This window comes from Corvus kubaryi, unplaced genomic scaffold (assembly GCF_017639235.1).
Source record: "Corvus kubaryi isolate FWS band 111438036 unplaced genomic scaffold, C.kubaryi_AGA036_p1.0 split1-37296, whole genome shotgun sequence".
Classification (NCBI taxonomy): domain Eukaryota; kingdom Metazoa; phylum Chordata; class Aves; order Passeriformes; family Corvidae; genus Corvus; species Corvus kubaryi.
Window position 1 is genome coordinate 9,033,540 of NW_024582075.1, and position 22,601 is coordinate 9,056,140.

General features: G+C 36.4%; 1 protein-coding gene across 13 annotated transcripts in view; it reads right to left on the bottom strand.

The window, feature by feature from the left end:
• The window catches only part of ADGRV1 (adhesion G protein-coupled receptor V1), a 318,059-nt gene that overhangs the window by 188,675 nt on the left and 106,783 nt on the right, over nt 1-22,601 (bottom strand). For all 13 annotated transcript variants that reach the window (XR_006013577.1, XM_042012970.1, XM_042012977.1 and 10 more), the window contains 20 exons: nt 20,096-20,304; nt 19,327-19,500; nt 18,743-18,925; nt 17,836-18,015; nt 16,409-16,573; nt 15,000-15,117; nt 14,590-14,713; nt 13,300-13,438; nt 12,976-13,161; nt 12,479-12,711; nt 11,831-11,979; nt 11,536-11,737; nt 10,809-11,025; nt 9,486-9,725; nt 7,915-8,064; nt 6,598-7,071; nt 5,691-5,834; nt 4,256-4,427; nt 3,745-3,880; nt 1,309-2,156 (listed from right to left, as the gene is read on the bottom strand). Coding sequence is in view for 12 of the 13 variants with exons in the window: in XM_042012970.1 (XP_041868904.1) it covers nt 1,309-2,156; nt 3,745-3,880; nt 4,256-4,427; nt 5,691-5,834; nt 6,598-7,071; nt 7,915-8,064; nt 9,486-9,725; nt 10,809-11,025; nt 11,536-11,737; nt 11,831-11,979; nt 12,479-12,711; nt 12,976-13,161; nt 13,300-13,438; nt 14,590-14,713; nt 15,000-15,117; nt 16,409-16,573; nt 17,836-18,015; nt 18,743-18,925; nt 19,327-19,500; nt 20,096-20,304 (4,443 nt within the window). In the remaining variant the exon portion in view is untranslated. The remainder of the gene's footprint in view (nt 1-1,308; nt 2,157-3,744; nt 3,881-4,255; nt 4,428-5,690; nt 5,835-6,597; nt 7,072-7,914; nt 8,065-9,485; nt 9,726-10,808; nt 11,026-11,535; nt 11,738-11,830; nt 11,980-12,478; nt 12,712-12,975; nt 13,162-13,299; nt 13,439-14,589; nt 14,714-14,999; nt 15,118-16,408; nt 16,574-17,835; nt 18,016-18,742; nt 18,926-19,326; nt 19,501-20,095; nt 20,305-22,601) is intronic.

A 22,601-nucleotide genomic window follows, 5' to 3' on the forward strand; every position in this document is an offset into this window, starting at 1 on the left:
AAGAATAGTAGCAAAGAATGAAAACAGAAACTGTTTTTTGTACTCTGTACACATTCCATCCATTGAAAAAAATGAAAGACTTAAAAATACGAAGTGTGCGAAATACATGTGACCAAATGCCAACACAATTCAGGCGAAAAGGGCCCTGTAAGTCTCTAGTCCAACAGCCTTCTCAAAGCTGAATCAGCTCTGAAACCAGACCAGATGGCTCAGAGGTTTGTCTAGTTGGGGCTTTAAAAAATTCCAGGGATGGAGAGAGACCATGCAAACCTCCCCAAGCAACCTGTGCCACTGCCTCTCTGTACTCAATAGAAAAAAATATGCAGGCTAAATCTCACTTCAACTTATACTCACTGTCTCCCATCAAGCACTGCTGCCATAATGCATTATTTAAAAAATGGATCAGTAAATTTTTATGTCTCTCCTCTTTTAGGTCATCTTATGGTCTCAGTAGGAACTAAGTCTTCCTGTATTCAAATGCCCCATGACGTTTTTGTTTTACGAAATCATATTTCATAGACTAAGTTAGGAAAAGGGAAAACAAGGTAAAAGAAAAAGAAAAAAAGCTTACTTAAAGCATTCTCGAACTTGAGAAAGCAAAGTACCTTAAGTGGCAAAATACAAATCATCTGGTCTTTAGAAACAAAGCAAGCAAAAAGGCAGTGATCCTTTTGTGCCACAAACTCTCAAGAAGTGGTCAGCATTTACAATCATCATACAAAATATTTGGTCTGAATGCAGCACTACAGTACTGTGAGAAAGGATCATTTATGCAATACTGAGAACAAACAATGGAAGCCCAGCTGTTCCATAACAGTTTCTTCTTGGACACTTTCTTTTTCATACCATAGTTAATTGGTGACTCTTCTCATAGTCACAGGTCTGTATCATAAAGTACCCCACTTATTCTTTGAATTTGGAAGTCATGGATCTACTGAAATGGGAACCTCATGTCCCAGGAGGAAGGGTTGGAATAAGAAAAATGGGAAAAAAACAAATGAGCCTGCAATGCTACTCCATCTTCAACACAAACACTTACACTCAGCATTCTCCCTTCATAAAGGATAAGAACAGAGATAAGTAGCACATATAGATGTATTTTGAGTTACATTTCTAAGGGATGATAAGTGGGCTTCGTACATTAGATACTTCCTCTGGTCTGGAAAACTTTGGATTTGGGAATAGAATAACCTGCTTATTATTATATAGAATTCAAATTTTACATGAAAATTGCTAAAAGAACATACAGTTATTTACGGTTATTTAAGTCAAATATATTTACTAACTTCCCAGAGGAAATAATATTACCTTCAATAATTACTGTTGCAAAAGCAGCAAATCCATGTTCATCCTTTCCTTCCACAATCTGAACTCCATATTCAGGATTTGAGAGGAAAACATAAAACAATTCCTGTCCTTCAGGCTCATCATCATCAAAAATTTTTATGGACACCTGGCTTTCACTTTCTCCATCCAGCAAAGTCAGAGAGACTGTCTGTTCTTCAAAATCTTCCCCTTCCATTGCCCATGTGAAGTTTGATTTTCCATAAACATTTCCAAAAGGATACAAATCTACTCCACTCTGTGCACTCACTCCCCCAAAGGTTCTAACAGTTATTTTAATATCACCAGTAAATCCCTTGGTCCTTCTGATCTGAAGCACTGCTGTGTTGGAGGTATTGTTGTTTGTATCTTCTTCAACATAAATAAACTCTGGCCCCAAACTTAGTATTCCATGAAGAATATCATTAGCCAGGATATTAACTGTTGCAACACTGAAAACTGGATTCAGACGGGGACTCCGGTCAAGGTTCATTGGCTGAACATCCAGAACTTCCACAGAAGTCAAATTTACAAGAAAAAATTCTTGTATTTCAGACACAGTGTCATCAATTATTGATATTTCTATCACTGCACTTGTCTGAAAATATGAAAACATAAGCTCTCCATTGTAGATGGGTATAAAGTCTTCTAGTGGTTTGGCACTTCCTGGAATGGTCTGATACGTCAGTTTAGTGAGATTACTTTGAAAACCAAACAATCTTTGAACATGTAATCTGACTGCCTGGATATCTTCTTCAACTGAAACTGATCTTGAGTTAAGGTCAAACTGGAAGATCCCCATTGGCTCAATTTCAGCTATTGTAAATCCTGATCTGAAACAGAAATGATATCACATTGACAGAGGAAATATGAATAATGAGAAGTAGAACAATAAAGCATAATAATTTTCAGTGAGCAATCAATGACGGCTGTAAGAAAGTGGATTAAAAATGTGTAGAGGGAAGAAATAGGAACCATACAAAGCAAGACATAAAGAAGTTCCCTAAAAATGCTTTTGCAATATTTGGATTGAACAGCCCTCCACTAATGCATCCTAAGTCAGTCCAGGATACTGAATAAATGATAAAAAAAATATGGTCTTCCTGAGAAAATGGAGAGGCAAAGGAAAGTAGGTCTTCCTACTGTGGACATAATGCAGGAATATAATACAGCCACTACAAGTAATACCAGTTTTAAACATTGAACAAACCTCCTGTACCAAGGGAAGGCTGTGAAGTAGACAGATGCTAGCAGGTCTACAGTTTTAGCCAGAAAGCTAGAGAAGGACAGGAGGTTATTTTAAAATATACAGTAAGGCTTTGAAATACTGCCTCTTTACAATATTAATCAAAGTACTTTTTTTCCAGATCTCAGCCTTGTTATCAGTATCAGTTTCAGATTTACTTTGTTCCTGTTAAATATTTCCCCTTCCTATTACAAAATATTAGACTGACTCTGCTAAATCTTGTGTCATTCCCTTCTCTCTAGAACTGACCCATTATTCAATGCCAGAGGCTATCAAATGGCACAATTACAGTGAGTGGATTTGGCTAACACATGAGACGCTTCCACCACGAAGGAAGCCAAAACTTCAAAGTGAGCTTTACTTCTTGTGGGATGCAGTTTTAAGTTTTCTAGGAAAGGTTACTCTAGTACACTTAAGGTATTTGACTTGCACAGTAAACATGTGCTTGAGGACTCGAGTCCATAGGATGGACAAGCCTAGGAGAAAGGGTCAGTTTGAGGAATTTAGGCATCTGGCTCACTCCTGACTTCCTTCAGATTTGCCAGTGCAATTTTAACATGGTGAAGCCAATACCTTTCTCCATACAGTGTCACTTTATGCCCATTTTTTAATACACTTTCATCTTCAATAAGGAAGAGTGAAAATAGTTTGAAGAACAGATAGCAACTTAAGGGAGATGAAAAACATTGAATGTAATGTTTTAATTTTTAAGAATAAAACAGGTGTTTAATATAAATCGGGCATTTTTAGAGCATTTCTTATTTCATTTGATTTATTTTAAATAATGTTTGTCATCTAAGATCTAAGTATGGAATTTTAGGGACACTGAAAATTGACAGAATCTATTTCATTCTTCAGCTTTCTGGTTAAAACTGTTGATTTTGGTTGCTCAGTTTCCTAACTGCCTCATCATTCTAGACACATTCTAGGCACCCTGGATCGCAATGCCAGAAAACATACTGGAATTGAAGAAAAGCCTTAGTTCTGGTCAGACCAGATCTGCAGTATTGATATTTGTTTCCATGTGAGACCAGACATACAAATTTATCAAAGAAGGAACTACAATTTGCTAGCAACCTATAATTTAATAGGGCTATGTATGAGGTATATACCTCTATACATGTCATAATTCTTGCAGCATCAGTGCAACTCAAAAGTCTAAGTAATATCCTTACCTCAGGCGAGCCCCACCAGACACATGGCTGTGCACTGCTGTTAAAGTGATGGCAAATGTCTCAGGTTTATTTAGGTTTGGAGTAGCCTGAAATGAAATCACTTTACTTTCCTCCCTAGAGGAAAATACAACAGTACCTGAAAGGAGAATGATGGAGCAAGTCAAAATCACTAAACAGGAATTCTCTTTTTACCTGGGAATATACTGACATAGGGACTTTAGTCAAAATTCCACTCCTTTGAGGGATAAGAAATCTTCAAGATAAGGATTTTTCCTATGTAAAGCTGTCCTTCAGGGGCATAGCACTGTGTCTATGAAGAAAAGTTTTGGTTTTTTTTTCTTGTAAAGTAAATACATCCCTTACAGATAAAAATTGGATCACACAATTTCATTCTAATGACTCTTTATTAATAAAGGAAACATGTAGAGGTACAAACAACTAAAAGGTGGTATCATTACTTAGGCAACTGTCATAGCTGTTGTCCTTGTAGCTGTACATTGCAACTACTCACCAAATGGAGGAGTAATGTTGCCTAGTTTAACAGAGTCAGTGACTAGGTCCGGTGGATATCCTGAAATCCAGTTAACTATTACAGAACCATAAACTCCTCTTCTGCTTATGACAGCATGGCCTGTCCCTGCTACAATGTTTGTAAGTCGTAATATCACAGATTCAAAGCCAACCTGTGGAAACATAGTAGATTTTATCAGAAAATGGAATAAAAATGGACGATAACATATGTGAAGTACAATTTGTAAAATGGGCATCTTACAATAAGGATGCATACATACAGATAAATGTATGTATCAATGTATGTAGGAATATATATATATTTCCTTCACAGCTTTTTAATAATACTTGTAAATTTTAGATTTCTGACAATTAGATTGCAGGGAAAAGGAACAAGTATGAGTGACATTTCAGTACTGAAAACCGTGAGTATAGCAATCTGTGTCTATTGTTTAGAAGAAAAATAAATCAAACCTGCCCTCAGCCTGCCCTCAGTATTCACAGGTAAAAACAGTAATACTCTCTCTCTCTCTCTCCATATATATATACATATACATAGGTCTAAAATAACTTATTAATAGTGTATCCAGTTAAAAGTAAGTGGTTGCCCCATGACATTGTTCACAAAATTATTCTTGCTACTGTGATCTACTTTTCTTTTTCTCTGAGTAGCAAATAGAAGTGAAGATAATTTGCATAATCTAAGAGCAATGATAACTGGATATATGGTAGTATATAGCATATAATAGTCTTTCTGTAAACAGTGTATACAGAAATATACACTGAAATACACTGTAAACAGTGTATATTTGACTTAAGTTTCATTGGAAATTAAAAAGCAGAACAATGCTTCAAGATAATTAAAATCATTAAGTAAAAACTTCAATAAAATTTAAGAGTTAAAACCTCATCATGCTATTACCTTTGCCTGACATAAAAAAAGGGGACAGTAGCACACATACCATATCAAAGTAGGCAAATCATCATTTCCCACTCTCATACAAAATAGACAAATGGAAAATTTATCACTCAATGATTACTGACATCTGCATTAACACCCAGCATAGATTCCATCTCTTTTTGCACATAATACTGAATACATGGTAATATCTGCTTTGGGGTTGTTGTACTTATAGAAACTACATTGTCCAGATTTACTTATTTTCCTTTAAGTCTTAGAACTCCCATTTCATGTAAATATTTACACTACTTACATTTTATAGATGAAGAGGCCTTTTCCAAGTATATTAAAACATTTATATAAGAATTTGTATCAGAGGAAAGAATGACATACAGCACAAGTAATAACAGGAAAAATATTTTCTGTCATATTGATTACAATGAAAACTTCACTGAGTTTTATAAGAGGTATCGTATGTAATGAAGTGTACCTTTCTTCTGTGTTGTGAACATGACACCACAACCAGGCTACTTACCTGTGAATTGGCAGCTTCCTCAGGAATAAGCACCAAAGCAGACTTTGCTATTTCTAATATTTTAGGCACATCCTTGGCACGTCCCCTAACCAGGCTTACATTAGTCAGTTCCAGAGTAAAATTCAAGCCCAGTGAAATAAATGCCTTTGAGAGAGAGAATTTAGTTAAAAAGGTAGAAACTTAATTCCACTAAAACCATGTTATCCAACAGTTCAAATAATTAACAGAACAATCTGCAGATTTTGTTCTGCTTACATACAAAAAAGCAGCATTTTCAAGACAAGTGTTTTGTTGATTATGTTTCTCAAAAGAATTACAGTTAAGCCACCAATATTGTGAAAGTAATCCGCCGACAGTTTGATGGAAAGTGAATTTTTAAAGAAACTATTGCCATCTTAAAAAGTTGCACCTGATGCAGTGGGCCTTAACTTGATTTTTTAATCCTTGGGGTTAAAAATATCTGTGATGTTTGTAAGAGCATGTAAGGGTGGATGTAAGACTGTGATAATAATGATAAACAGACAGGAAACACAGAGGACTGCAGGTGCATTTGTCTTCTGCTTCACAAGTCACAAATGACAGATCACTATTTACAACCAAAAAGGGAAACTTGAGAAAATATCTGCATACATATAATAATAAAATATTGAACTGATAGTAACACAAAGCAACAATGTAAAGAAACATTAAATATTTGAACACATGCATAGCAGTGATTTTGCAATTATTATCAGAAAATGTGATTTTCAAACCCAGTTCTACTCCATAAACAGGAAATTCATAACACCAAAACTCTCTTTTCTGCTTCTTCACAGCTGATACTAGTGAGAGTTTTTTATCTTATTTGTATTCTGATGAAACAAATAAAAACAATAGATATCACAGGAGCTAAAAGAGTAGTACACACCTGGTTGCTTATTGGCACTCTTTTTACTCCAAAGCTGGCACCATCCTTTATTGTGAGGAATCCCACCTCATTCTCAGGTTCAATTAGTGCTTCTTCATGAAGGGATATGACACGGTACTTGACCATCACTTCTCCAAATGCCCCAGCATGCCGAGTTACATTAACCTGAACATATCGATCCAAGGTTTTTTCTACCAATACTGACTGCTGATCAGAGTACAGGGCAAACACTCCATAAGGATCATCATTTGCTAACACTGTGATCTTTGAAACGCCTTTCTCATGGTCTAAATCTGCTCCACCTTCCACTGCAATCAGCTTCACCTCATAGTTTTCATCCAGTTCTGGAACATCATCAGGTAACAGGTAAATAATTATCTCAGCTGTACTCTGCTGATCAGCAATCACAACAGATCCCTCTGTCTCAAGAAAGTCACCCGTGATGTCAGATTCACTACATATTTCCCAGTAAACCTGAAATGAGTACAGAAAATGGAAACATAAAAGAAAGAAAAATTACCTGCAATGTCAGAAACTTGTGTATTCAGGATTCAGTATAGACAGGATATGGAAGAGACTGCTTTTAAATGTGTAAAATAAAAATTTCTTTAGGTATGCATAGGAAGAATATCCTATCACACAAACTATTTTACTAAAGAGGGTGTTATTCCATTAACAGTACTATGAATATAAATATTTCCCTTGTCTAGTTTCAGAAGATTTATGTAAAACTATGTGGAATCTATGAATATTTTTCAAATTTTTTTCTATTGTTAGACCAAAATACCCTTGCTGTTTTTCCTGTTTCCAGTATTCCTCACATAGGAAAGGAATGAAGAACTCTCATTAAACACAGCAGATGCTTCTATTAATTGATCAATTTATTTTAAATTAAATGAGTTCCTGTTAAAACGCTGACTTCTGAACAACTTTAGGTAAAAAAACAATGTGCACGGTTCAAAGAAACCTGAAGTCTGATTCTGTCTAAAAAAAGTAAATTGTGATGACCTCAAAGAAAACTCACTATGAAAGTATGGTCTCTTCTGTTCTCCCATCAAAATGGGGAGAGGAAGAAAGTGAGAGGAGCACAGCAGTATTGTTTTTCTTTTATTTCCCCTAACCAGGAAAGACTGAATTTTACTATCCAAACCACAACTACTAGGGCTAAGCCCTTCTTAAAGTCAGTCTAAAAGGCAACATTTAGGAAAACGAATTTGAGAAACAAACAATTGAAAAGCACAGAATAAGATATTTTTCCATACATTGACATTGAGGATGATTTCAGATTATACTGTTTACTAGGAAGAGTGAGAATACCGTTACATTCCCCAGAATGCCTTGAAATCGTTTGACAAACAGTGTAATACTTTGTGGCCCTTCGTCTGCTGAGGGTTCTGCATAGTTAATCTCAGTTAATGATTCAGGAGCAAACTGTACAATTCCATTGGGATCACCAAACTTCTCTATCTGTAAAAAAGGTAAACAAACATTTAAATAACTAGAAATGTAGTGTGAGTTGTATTCTTCTTCAAACCACTAAGATTTCCACTGCTAGGTGGTAAAGGGGCACATATCTGTTAGTTTTAAATACAGCAGAGAAAGTTTTGAGTGTCCCCTTTTCAGTTTTCAGTTCCCGTGTCCAAGGAAGAAAAAAACAAGAGTTATATTTCAAATGCTTCATCTGAATATTTTGATACTAAAGCAAGAAATGCTCAGGCACCTTGAGCTAGTATACAGAAACACTTCTCGCACGATCAGTTTGCAAACTCAGCACTATGGGAAAGAGACCTCATCTATATCCATCTGTGTGAGCCATTAGCTGCAACAAGAATTTGGGGTGACCTGACTTCCTGAGGGGACTGTCCAAATAAGAGCTAATTCCATCAACACTTTACAGACCACATAATAAAATAAAAATACAATTTCTAGGAGAGATTTTTTTGAGGGCTTCTTGTAGCAGCCTTATAAATATTTCCTTAGTTGTAGTATCCCTAGAGCACTAATTTGTCTTTGATAACTCTGCCTTCTCTCAAAAATATCTGCATTTCTCTTGCACTGTGAGAAGTCAGATTTTCTCCTTTCCTCTGAAGAAGATGTCAAGAGTGACAATGTCCTACTTTTCTTGCAGCTGCTGAGGGGTTGGAGCCTGGAGCCGTGGATGTGTCCAGATCACTGTTATCTACCACACACACGCATGATGGTGGTCGGTGCAGGTGTAGGCCAAGGGGTCCAGCCTGGAGAGTTTGTCCATCACTGGTTTTTGCTGTCTCAGGATTTGGGGAGGAGTGTGTGTATGTGTGTGTATGATTTGTCCATCGTTGTTTTTTACTGGCTCAGGGAAAAAAGACATTTTGTCTTTGTCTTGGTGGAGCTTTGGTGGTGAGCACCTTTTTGTGTGTAAATCACACTCTCTATTGTATCCCTTTGTCATTAATATTGTTGCTGTAACTGTTTGTTTCTCATCTAATTGGTGTTTTCAAGTAAATTTTTCTTATCTCGACTCAGAAACACTGGTTTTTGTCTCACTCTCACCAGAGGGCATAGGGGAAGGGAATCAGTTGAGTGGGGTTTAATTTCCTCCTGAGTTTAAACCACAACAGATGACAAACATATAGACATATAGAAATGTGGGCTTAATCCGTGCTGTTTCCAAAGAGAACTATAGAAAATTGCAAATAAGAGAGCCAGCTCAGCGCTTTTATACCAATTTTTACTGACAGATTCTCTGCCCTTTTTCTTTCAGAATTGAACACAATACACCACAATAGTACAAAGGTCAAAAAAGGCAAATGACTCAGTAATCATTGTGATTCATTTTTAAAAGCTTTGCAGGATAAATACCAATATCAACAGAAATCTCTGAAAAAAGAGAAGCAATAATAACTTACTATTAGTGTAATGCTGTTTGCCTTAGAATCTATTTCTGTTTCACCTTTCATAAGGCTCAGTCGAATAATGAAGGTTTCCTGAACTTCAACTTCATCATGAGGATAGATTTGTAGATTAATTGTTCTCAGACCTCCTTCTCCTTCTTCAAAATAGAATGATCCATTCACAGGGTCACCAATGTCACTATTCAGGGGAGACAAAATCTCTTCTGAATTGGGTCCCAAAATGTCCCAATTAATCTGTGGAAGAGATCATTTTCAGATTTACAGAGGTGATATGTTATAATAGCATCCCAATGGGAGAAATGACAGAATAAGTTCCAAAAGTACTTAGCTATGTTTAAATCTTTGCTGTTAATACAGGATACAAAATAGTCATAATTAATTCTATGGGGCAAAATATAGAAGCCTTTGGAAAAGTAAACTTGCAAATTTACAAATGGGAATTTTGTAGTGTTAGTCAAAATGCCAGTTTATTAAATTCTCGATGATAGAAAAGAAACTAAGATTTCTTTAGCATATAGAAGGAATCACACAGGCCAGTGTCTACTTCTCTGCCCTTTTATGACTTGTTTTGCAAAACCTCCCACATGAGTACTCATGATCAAAACCATTTCCCTTTGAAGTGTGAGGTCAAGTCTGAAAATAAACATTTTCTATCATAAAAGTTTTCAATGCTTCAGATTATGAAGGAAACTATGAATCCTTCATATTTCTTCAGCCTGATTAGCTATAGCATTTCCAGCAATTCCCACAAATTAGATTGCTTTTAAGGAGGTCATATTCAGCACTTTACAATTATTATTTTGGTAATTTAATTGTTTTCCACTTTTCTCCAATGACTTCTAGAAAAAGTCAAAGAGGCAATTTTTATGTGGAGAAGAGGAGCTCATGGTTTTTAATGCAAATTTTCCAATCATTTGACAAGACTATAAAAGGCCTGCCATGTTTTATAGTTACACCTTCACTTTATAAATGGTCTGTATAGAGTAAAAAAACACTCTAGAAAACTCATAGTAAGCAATTTCCTGAATTAAACTAGTGGTAGTACATGAAGTTAACCATAATTTTGGTGGGATTAGGAGCTAGTTCAGAACAATGTACACAATACCATAATAAAAGAAGGCAAGCAGGAGGAGAAAAAGGAGTTTAAACGGGTAGCAACATTTTCTGTTATACTGCAACTATAAGTAATTCATGTGTAATAAAAAACTGTAATTATCCTAATAGAAATCAGTCACTGAGAAAGCTCTCAAAGCAAAATGCAGGAGCTTTTTGACAAAGTCACTGGCAAACTTTCAGTCTCTGACAGGCAAGACCCACCTGTGCTTCCACCAACCGCCCAGTCCTTTCCAGCACCAGGGACACTGTTGTGGTTGCATCAGGGTTGGGAAGAATAATTTGGCTTTGGTTGAGAAATCGGACCATGCCCTGGGGAGAGTCACTTTTTGCAATGGTGACCTGGCTCACCAGGTGGAGCCCCAGGACTGCTCCACCAGTGGCTCCTGTCAGCTGGATTTCAAATTGCTCTGCAAATTCACTGCCCAGAAAAAGAAAAAGACATTCTGAGATATCTAAGAGAAAAAAAAAATAAAACTATACTTAGTTGTTCAATCATGCATCCAACTGGATCTGTTTAAAGGACTCAAGAAATCATTTCCATAGGTGCAATGTACAAGATTCCTTCTATTTTCATAGAATGGTGATATCTGAAATAAAAATAATGTTCCATTTTTTACTAGTGTTAAGTTAAACAAAAATACAAAAAATTATTTTATTCATAGCAGGACTATTGTCACCAATATTTCTTATAATGTAATTAAAAACTGTATTCAGTTGCATATTATTTAACAGGAACTATGACACTCTAATATAACAGCTTCTTTTTCCCCCTTTAGGTGATATTCCCCCTCAGGTGATTTTTTAGCACCGCAGAAATTTGTTTCTATATTCCAGCTCTGTACACGTTCATGTGTAGATTTTTTAGTGCATGCTAAAAAGGACCATATTAGAAGTAAATTGGTGAATAAATATCTGAAAATTTCATTACCTTTCTTCATCATCTATAATAGAGATATAAATAAAAGACTGGTTCTGTCCATGACAAAAAATGACAGAATTATTATGGATGACATAGTCAACACCATCAGGAAGTGCAGAAATACTTCGAGAAAGAAAATCAGCTGTGACATTGCCATAAGTTCCACGCTTTCTCAAAACAGGAATCATGATTAATCCAGCATCCTCTTCCACTATAAAAATAATTGAGAAGAAGTTATGTTATTTCAAAATTTATGCCATAGCATTATCTTCTAAACCACAGTGAGAACTTCAGGTAAACTTACCCTCTAGAAGGATATACTCTGGATCAAATTCTATGACACCTTCAGCATTGTCATTTTTTCCAATAGTGACCCGTACTGTGGAGATACTTCCTATTATTGGAGGTTGATCCACCTGTAGACCATTCTCTCTTACAGTAAAATCAAATCCACTTGCAAGAACATAAAAAAGACCAAAACATAAAAATACATTTTAAACTTCTTGTGGAAGTATAAAGATATGTGTGTAACAATTTGTCAATTACTGCAAATATGTTTATTTTCTGACAGTTATTACTGAAGACTTTTGTCACATTTTTTCATATTATTATGTTTGCAAAAATAATAGTTTATACATAGAAATGTGCATCTTTCATTTTGTCTTTCTCATTTCATCTTTTTATAGAAATTTCTTGCAACTTGGAAACTTGTATCTAATGTATGGATTTTAAGCTTTAATAAAACTTAATCAGCAGCATCTTTATACTAAGGTTAAAATGATTGGGTTTCTCATACATCCATTTTCTATTATGATTACAGTTATAGCTGTCTTACAAAATTTTACAGTAAAACAGATGAAATGTCTAGCAGTGACTTCATGCAGGTGTATCAGAATTCAAATATAGTTTGTTCTTCTGCTTGTAACAAAACAATTGGGAATTTTAACTTTACCTTCCTTGGAGTTCCACTTCAGTAATCATCAATGAAAAGTATTCAGGACCTTCAGGAAAGTCATCATCATGAATTTCAATCAATATAATTTTACTTTCCTCCTCTGGTTCAAACACCATTTCCCTTACTGTGGGAGTAAAATCCATTCCTTCCTCCGCAGTCCCATTTATTATCTGAAACCAAAGACGCACTCTGCCATAGGATCCACTGGAACGCACAACAGTGATGTTAACCTGAGGAAAAGAGAATATTTTCTTTTAAAAATGGCTTTGTTTTCTGTTACAGTTGTCTTTAGGAGATGTTCTAAAGGCACATTTTCAATGGTTCTGTCAGGTAACAATAATTTGATTTATGAAGTACAGAGTACACATAATTTAACAGATAGCCTCAGCCATTTTAGAGACTGATTTCTTTTCCTTCTAAAGTTGAGCATAGTTCTAGCAACAATGTTGATATCTGTCAGTAATTTTACATAAGAAAGAATTTTAATCCAATACCCATATTTCGTCTTCTGTTGTTTGCAATAGTTCACGGGCAAATGCAAACTCTCCATATGGATAATCACTGGCGGCCATGGTAATATTTGCTGTGCTGCTAGATTCATTTATGAGTCCTCCATCACTGATTCTGGTTAGTTGAAACTGGTAGTAATGCTTCTCCTCGGGATGGTTGTCATCTACAGCCTAGGGAAAAGAACCAACAACAGCTAGAAGTATTTAAACAATTTCCAGGGAGAGAGGTATAACTAATTTCTAACCAAGATCCTAAGAAAATAAAAGAAAGTAGTTGAAATAGCTACTGGTGTCAGATCTCTTATATACCTGTATTAGAACAACTGCTGCAGACTGCCTATCTCGCATGGTCAAAGTTCCCGATACCTTAGTAAATTCTGTCTGATGAGGAGGTGTTATATTCCAATAGATTATGATCTCCCCAAAAATCCCTGGGCCACGTACCAGGCTGCAGGTAAGGACAAAAACACAGATTTTATTTTTACCTTTGGCATTTAATATCCAATACAGAGATAGTATATCATACTGTTGTGCATGGAAGAAATGTTATCAGCACTATGAAAGTTTGAGTTTTAATGTACTTAATCACTATTAAGAACATGAGAATTCCCTTTTCAGGCATTTTCAGAACATCTCTGAAGTTCTCTTTTATTTCTCTGTGTTCGGAGGCATCTCAAGCTGTATTTTTGCCAAGGGGTCTTTCAAGTTTCTTTCCACGTATAGCTCAAAGATGGGATCTGAAAACTGATTTCTCTTGCTTCTATTCTGCTTTTCCAGTGATAGAGATGCAAAACAGAAGGGAAATTGGACATCAGGGTAATGCCAGGGGCAATTTGCTCTGTAAGGCAGAAGGATACTAGAATACCTCTTTGAAATTTTCTGAGATATGTTCTGTCTGCTTCTTATCTAAAACCCTACTAAATAACATCAGGCTTGGTGAAATTAAGTCACCATAAAGATTTGTCGGCACATTCTGCACGTAACGTGATCTAAAGCTACTTCTTGCACAAAGCATCATTTTGTCTTTTGGGCTTCTTGGGCCAGTACTAGAAGCTGTTCTGTTGCTTATATTTGCTGGTTTATCAAAGGAAAGTGTCATAATATTTTTTTCCAATGCTCTTAGAAGATTCTTCTAAGAATCTAAAACTCTTCATTCTGTTTTCAGTTGACTGAATAAAACAATTGCATCTTGTTTCCACCAAAAATTCCCATATTGTTTATGCTAGAACATAGCAATTTGCTGAAATACTATTCAGGCACAAATCTTGAATCAAATTCTGGAAAGCACAAAGCACCTTCAAATGTCACATTTCCTTACCCCTTTCCTTTGATTAAGATCCTCTTTCCTTTGGTACATCAATGTTGTAAATAACTTGAAGACAAAGAGGAATATTTGGACCTCCCCAGTAATACTGAAATGACATACATGTGGTATATTCTGCCCTTCTTTAAAACCAATCACCTAACTTTTTAAAATAGTTCTGATTATAGAAATGATGATAAAATGCGGTACTCAATAAATTCTTGCCCAATGTGAAGTCTTATAACTTTTGAATCTGGGCTGTTGTCCTTTCTTTGAAAAATGAGAGATGTACTCACCTAATAAGAGCAGTTCCATTATAATTTCCTGAAGGTTCTCCAATCAAAACATGCTTGGATGAATGGGCAATCCCAACCACCCCAGAAGCTCCTTCATCTCCCATGATAATGATGGTTGCAACACCTATGAAGAGAACAATGCTTCTCATGGTAAATGAAAACTAAGCAATGAGCTCCCTTTGGTAAATTTTGTGACATGAGTGGTTAAGCATCACCTTCACAGAGGGCCTGTGGAACTCTCTAGGACTTCTTCAGACAAGGGACTTAGGGAAAAAGACTGGCATTCAAAATTGTGACCAACTAGCTGCGCACAAAATACTTAAGCACTGCAGACTAAGTAATATGAACGGACTTAGAATAGTTGTCATATGGAATATCTAAAACCAGAAGATACTGAATTAACTCTTTACCATTTACAGGGGATATCTCTGCATCACCAGTAGAGACTAGGTGAATGGTAAATGTTTCATTCCCCTCCAGCAGACCATCTTGTATCACGTGTAAAACAATCAGCTTCTGGGACTCAGCCTGCATCACGTAAAGACCAGAAAGATATGGATATATATTAAATAAAAATAAACAAAATACTGTATTAAAAACAGTATTTTTTTTAACATATCAAATGTTAAGAATGCTTGACATATCCTCTAGTATTTTTAAAATATCAAATTTCTGATCTGGCTAAAATTTTTTCTCACAGATTAATAAACAGTAAAAATTGTCTCTCAAACATTGTGTGTCACCCTAAAAATGCCCTCACTATTTTCAACTCAATAACAACTGAAACTCCTTTGAAATTTTATTCACATAGATGTTTTCAGCTTAGAGGAAACTTTCTATACAAAATCTTTTCCATCAGGAAACACATATTCAATAGTTCACACATATTCTAAGGATTAACATATTATTGAGATTAGATATATTAGTCGCATTTCTGCCTAATCCATATTTTTGTCAGTGGGAAGTGGCATACACATTGTATAAATTTAGTATACCATGCATATATAGTTGTATGCTTATACTTAAGCATGTATGAAAGTTCAGGACAAAATGTCAAAGCCAACCAGTAAAGGAAGTATAACTAAACTTTGCCAAATACTGATGGCCTTACCAGAAAAAAAAAAAATCTATTTTCCAGCTGATTCAAAATAAAACAACCAGCATGCATATTTATTTAATGATGAACAAGCTTGTACCGAGAGAAAATAGATTATGCTTTGTTAAAATACTTCTTTTCATTAAATATTTTGAGTAGACTGTAAAAGATCAATATTAACATAGTATTGGTATCCAATATTTTGACTCTGATTTCAGAGTTTTAACTTGAAATATAATGAATTATATTTATAATTATATGAAATATAATGAAATCAAATAACACTGTCCAGTTTGAAAGTTATTAAGGTGGGGTTTTTTTTAAATCTGCAGATTTTGAGCATTTATTTATCTTTCTCACCTTTTCAATATAAATTTTAAGATGACTGATACTGTAGTGGAATAAGTGTTTCTGTAGCCATTATTCACATTCAGTAGATTTCAATTCCTCTTTCTTAATTGTAAAAACAAAAGAGATTTGAAGAGCTACCTTCTGGATGATTACATTATGCTGAATTAAAACAGCATGTCAGCTTTCCTTTACAGCTTGAAAAAAGCCTGAATATTTCTAATCCCACCAGTTCAAACTGACCTTTTCTAGTGTATAATACTTAGTAACCCCCTACTTCTATAAACATATAACAAAAACCATACAAACACACACAACTAGAAGAAAGTATTTATAAATCTAATAGTAAATAAGTTATTGCAATGTCTGAAATACCTCATTGAAATGAAGGGTACCATTTAGAGGGGTCAGATCATATCTGGCTGCTTCGTCGAGGATCCATAACACTTTAACTGCTCCTTGTCCTCCCTGACTTCGACTTACATTGAGCAAAACAACTGCAGCAGAGTCATCAAGTGTCTGAGGTTCCTTCACTGTTACCTGATGGACAAAAAGAAGGAGAATGTGGGAAAGGCTGCTTGAAAAGTCAAAAGCTGTATCGATAATGTCAAAAGACATGGATACATGTTTGAGATAAACAACAAAAAATATAATCAATGACAGTGCTGAACAATAAGAGTGAAAATGAACAGGAAAGTGTCTTGGGGTGACCTTATGATGTGATCCCATATCACTGCCTATGCCCAGAAATTAATTTTTGTGTCTTTCTATGCCTCTAAACTGAGCCTGAGAGGGGGAAGGAAAAAAACTGAGCAAGACTTTTTCAAAGCAGTTTGCAGCTTGTTCAAGGTCACACACAGATAGCAATTGGTTTTCCCAGCTGCAGCAGGGGAGGGAGGAAGCACCCGGCTTGCTGCTCCCAGGTCAGTTTTTTTGGCCAGTGGTTCAGCTGCTTTTTCTCCGGAGAGAGACTGAGAGTTGAATTTTTCCTTCCCTGGAATTTTGGATTTTCTCCCTTTTCTACTGGACTGCTTGATTGCTGTAACATCAGAGCACATCGGGAGGACTTTCCACCGGGCACAGAGGGCCTGGCCCTGGGCCAAGCCCCAGCTCCAAGGAGACCAAAGGGAGGACTCTAACACTTTCCCAGGTTTTTTCTCAACAACAAGAGATTTTGTTATTTAGCATTATTTTCCTTTCCCATGTGTTTGTTAAATAAATAGTTTTTATCTCCTTCACTTTCCTTTGAGGAAACCTGGTGGGGGAGGGGTGGTTGTGCGTTCTCTCAGAGGATATATTTCTAAATTTGGCCAAACCGGAACAGAAGGTAACAGGTTTAAGGAGTGTGTTGAATTCTGATAGCAAGGCCTCTATGCTCTGTGATTCAAAGCAATTACAGATGGTGTCACCAGCAGTCTCGGCACCAGCTAAATGGAGAACAGAAGTACTGCAAGAACTAAGATGAGATATGTTTTATAATTTCTTTCCAAATTTTACTTTCAGTAATGCAGATTATTATACAAACCACAAAAAAATACTACCTAGGATGTAGTATGTTTATTGTCCATATTGTTAGTATGGTGAAATAAACTGATTCAGTCATGCAGAAATCTGTATTTACGCAGCAGCGCTTTCACTGTTACTACCATCTTACACAGCTAGATGAAGACACGCACTAATATCCTTCCAATGAAATCATGTTTTCCACTGCAGAGAAAACTTACAAAAATCAGCTATGTGCTAGCGACACAAACCCACTATCCAACCTTATCAGAAAAGAGCGCAACCTAAATCAAACTCACTTTCTTTTCTTCAAACCCGAATACCCCAACAGGGGAATCATTTGGTGGAATAGCGACAGTTACCAAGGTGTCATTCCCAAGTCTTGCACCACCTGTTACCCTCACCAGGGCAATTTTGAATATCTCAAGAAATTCAACTTCATTGTCATCTATGATTGTAATTTCTATTTCTCCTGTAGCCTGAAGAAATGTTAAAAAGAAAAAAAAAAAAAAAAGTTTCATTTATAATATTCTGTGAATTGTTTGAAAAAAAAAAAATCTAAAATAGGCAAGTTGTATCTAGTAGATAGACATTGTTTACTTATTCATTTTTCTTCTTATACTTGCATATTTATAATAAGAAGACATAATTTCAATAGTGGTTTTTAAGTCCATCAATGTAAATCTTATTTGGTAAAACCAGCAGACTGCTTTGCTTTGGTACTCAATAGAAAGTGAAGGTTGACAATATTGTAAATATTCAGACAACATTCTACACACTATGTATATCCTTCCTTTTGCCAAAGACCGATTATAGCCACTTGCAATCAAAATCCCTTGTGTACACTAAGTATTCTCAGATGCAGCATGAAATTTAAAACTATGTGTAACACACAGCTAAGAAAACATGTGAGCTTATCCTAAGAATTTATAGTGAAGATGGATTATGCTACAGATTTTCATTGTAACAGGGTTTATTGTTAGAAGTTATGTTCTCACTTGCCAAAGTATTCAAGACACACAAGCCTATTTGGTCAACGCTTATGAATATCCTGGTATTCCATGTTAAAGAACTGAAGTTGGGAGCATCATTCACATACGTAAGGCCATAAGTAATATGTTTTCAGTGAAAATTCTGCTAAAGGAAAACACACAAAAATCTTAAGCTGGTAACCCAAAGTCAAGTAAACTTTCAACAAGTGCATACCTGCCCATCTGCAAATGTAAGGTTTCCAAATGATGGTGTGAAGTCTTCAAAGCTGGCAGTTGAATGAATGGCTTCCCAGTACAGAGCTGCTGACCCAAATCTCCCACCCTGTCGAACAACTGGGAGTTTCAGTACATTCTGTGGTGGTGGTACCTCATAACCAGAAACAGCTCCAGTGATATCCTGTACATTCAAAAAGAAACTGCTGAGTGCCTCAACAAACTGTTTCTTTTTCTTTTTTTTCCAAGTTGACTTGCAGTTAAAAATAAATGAAGAAATACATAACTATTTGTAAAACGCTGTGGATTTTGCATTGACCTTGCTCTGAGCAAAAATCTGGATTAGATGACCTCCTGAGATCTCATTTTATGACAGTGGTTTCAGCACTGCCAGCTCCCTAATAAATTTTGTGTATTATTTGTGATGAACCTCTTAAGAAAGAATTGTTTGTCAGGTATCTGGCCATTTTATCCAGAACAATTTAGTATCACAAAGCCTATCAGAACATTTTCAGAAGTCATCTGAGAAATCAGACTGTCTTGCTGGAATGCCACTTTACATATTTTTCATTCAGACTTATTTACCTTTGTAACATTAAAATTAAATATTCCCCTGGCATCATCGTTTTCTTCAATTGTTATTTCAGCTATTTCTAATCCAAGCCTCTTCACACTTGGTTGACCTCCAGAGGAAGAAGTGATCAGCTGCACATCAGTAATATTGATTATAAATCCTTCCTGTAATTCTGGAACGTTGTCCTGAAAAAAAATTTTTAAATGTCTTTTTTTTTTTAATGAAACATTGTAAATTTATAATACATGCAGAAAGATGACTACTTGAAGGTTGTTTACTGTTCAAAACTTCTCAGCATTTGGGGCCATATAACCAATCCCTTGCTTCATACTATATGAAAGATGAAACAGACTGCTTTTGCTGAGATTTTGATATTGAAGCTGACAGTCAGATTCCAGATCTGCAAGAACAGTGGAAAGCAGTGCTGGCTGTCAACTGTTACTGCTACCTAGAAGAAAGTCAGCTAGATCTCAGAAACCAAGCCTTAACTTGAAAATCAGTATCTCCATTCTAAATATATTTAAAGAATATGCATAATTTTTTTCTTTTGTCATTATTGTAAGTAAATTTTATATAATATAAATAAAATACAATAAAATATAATAAAACAAAGAATTTGGCTCATTCTGAGTGATGAGTGCTCAAGATTTTTTGAAAGAGGTCACTGCAAGAGTTCCAGCACAACCATTTCTAGAATATTAAGTCATACTACTACTATAAAGTACCATTTCCCTTTCTTCAAAAGATATTAATAGCTAAAGAAGTTGTTAGGCTACTCACAGGCAAAATAGTGACTGTGACAGAAATTGTTGTTGCATTCTCTGCCATAATGACTGTTTTCTTTTCCAGTATATAATCCTCATTCTCTGTTGCTCGGTTGGAGGGGGGGAGTTCAAAGTTCGGTGCAGTGCTCAACTGAACTGCAAGATCCCCGACAAATCCTTGTTCTCGAACAATTTGTAGGGTAACAGTAGTTGAATTCTGCTGCCCTATAGTAAGGAGAGGAAAAAAATGCAAGACGTGATTGTTTTGCAATCATAGAATATGCTGAACTGGAAAGGACCCATCAGCATCATCGGAGTCCAGTTCCTGGCCCCGCACAGGATACTCCAAGAATCACACCATGGGCCTGAGAGAATTGTCCAAACACTTCTTGAACTCAGATAGGCTTGGTACTGTGGACATTTCCCTGGGGACCCTGTTCTGGTGCTCAGCCACAATCTGGGTAAAAAACCTTTTCCTCATATCCAACCTAAACTGCCTGAACTCAGCTTCATGCAATTTACTAGAGTTCTGTCACTGGGCACCAGAGAGTGCAGTGACCACTGTCTGCCCCTCCTCTTCCCCTCACAAGGAAGTTGTAGACGGCAATGGGGTCTCCCCTCAGTCTTCTGTTCTTCAGGCTGAACAGACCAAGTGACCTCAGCCGTTCCACATACGGCTTTACCTCAAAGTCTTCACCATCCTCATGGCTCTCCCCTGCATGCTGTCTAATAGTTTAATGTCTTCCTTATACTGCAGTGACCAAAACCGCCCCCAGCACTCAAGGTGAGGCTGCCCCAGTGCAGAGCAGAGGGGACAGTCCCCTCCCTTGCCCGGCTGGTGATGCTGTCCCTGATGCCCCCCAGGACACGCTTGGCCCTCCTGGCTGCCAGGGCACTGCTGACTCATATTCAACTTGCCATCAACCAGGACCCCCAGGTTCCTTTCCATGGCACTGCTTTCCGGCCTCACACTCCCCAGTCTGTCCATACATCCAGGGTTGCCCCATCCCAAGTGCAGAATCAGCACTTTCCCTTGTTGAACTTCATGCACTTGGTGATTGCCCAGTGCTCTGATTTTCCAAAGTCTCTCTAATTTGTTGAAGTCTCTCTTCAGGGCCTCTCTGCCCTCAACAGAGTCAACCGCTCCTCCCAATTTAATGTTGCCAGCAAACTTCATATTCCTAAGAGTCCTGCATCCAAGTCATTCATGAAGATGTTGAGGAGAACTGGGACTAGGATGGAGCCCTATGGAACCCCCTTTTAACCCTTGCCCTGCTTGATTTTCAGCTCACCTAACTACTGGAGCTGCTTGCTAGACCCCACTTCAATTCTGCCCGGCAACACAACAGTACTTGGATAATACCAGGGCTCAAGCAGATGAGCACACACAAGTGTTGTAAATACACAAAACAGTACCTACATCTAGAGGTACTGTGCATTTAAAAACTGGATCTAGAAGAAGAATAAAATACGGAATATCTACAGTTTGATATGTGTGTTACACAAATTATTACTTCAACACGTCTATTTTTATTTGGTTTTCCTTCAAAACTTCCATTTCAATACTTTGCCTGGCCTTTCATGCCTAGGCCATCACTATTGATTCTAACACAGAAAGTGGCATTGAGAGCAGTCATTCTGGCTGTAAACATCACATTTTCTTAAATCAAATATTGAAGAAGTTAAATAGACTTGTATCTGTCAGGCTCAGCAACCTTTTGCGAAGGTAGATTTGTAATTTTATCCAATAAATGGTGGAACACATAATCTGGCTAAAAGTGCTGCATTTATGACTGGAGAAATAGAAACAGATAAAATGTAAACAGGTTTGTACTTCAAACCAGTTACTGTAACTAGATATTATTTCACAGATAGTATCTTGTGTATAATTCATTAAAATACAACAGATAAAGATTGGAAAAAAACCTGTGCAACCAGGGGGAGCTAGGAACCTTCCTTGAATCCTAACTTCAAAGTATAAATGTTTATAATGTGTGTGTTTGTGTAAGAAACCAACAGAATCCCTTTACATTACTTCCAGGGGCTAAAAAAAGGGCAATGTCAATGCACCTGAAAATAGAACTGGTTAGAATGCTTTACTGGTGATAGTATATTCTGATGGAAAATGCATTTTTTGTATATGTAATTTGTTAATATGGACAGAATATTAAATAATTAGAAAATTCTAATTGAGCTGTTAACGTATGACTAGCCCATCAGATAGCTGCGGGAAGAGCACCAAAGAATGCCAGCTAGCTCCCTGAGCCAGGAGAGAGGGAAGAAGCCTGAGCATCATGGCAATTCTCCTCTGGCCAACTGCCTGGGAGATCCTTTTCAACTTGTGCCTTGAAGGAAAAACAAATCAAACATGCAGCTCTAAGCAGAAAAACACCACCTTTTTCTTGAAGTGGGATTCACTCCTGCTCTGCTTCCTTCCTTCCCCTCTGACCTCTTTTTGAGCCACTTCAAGAGGAAAGTCTTTCTATGTAAATTATTTTAAATTATATTTTAAATACAGCAAT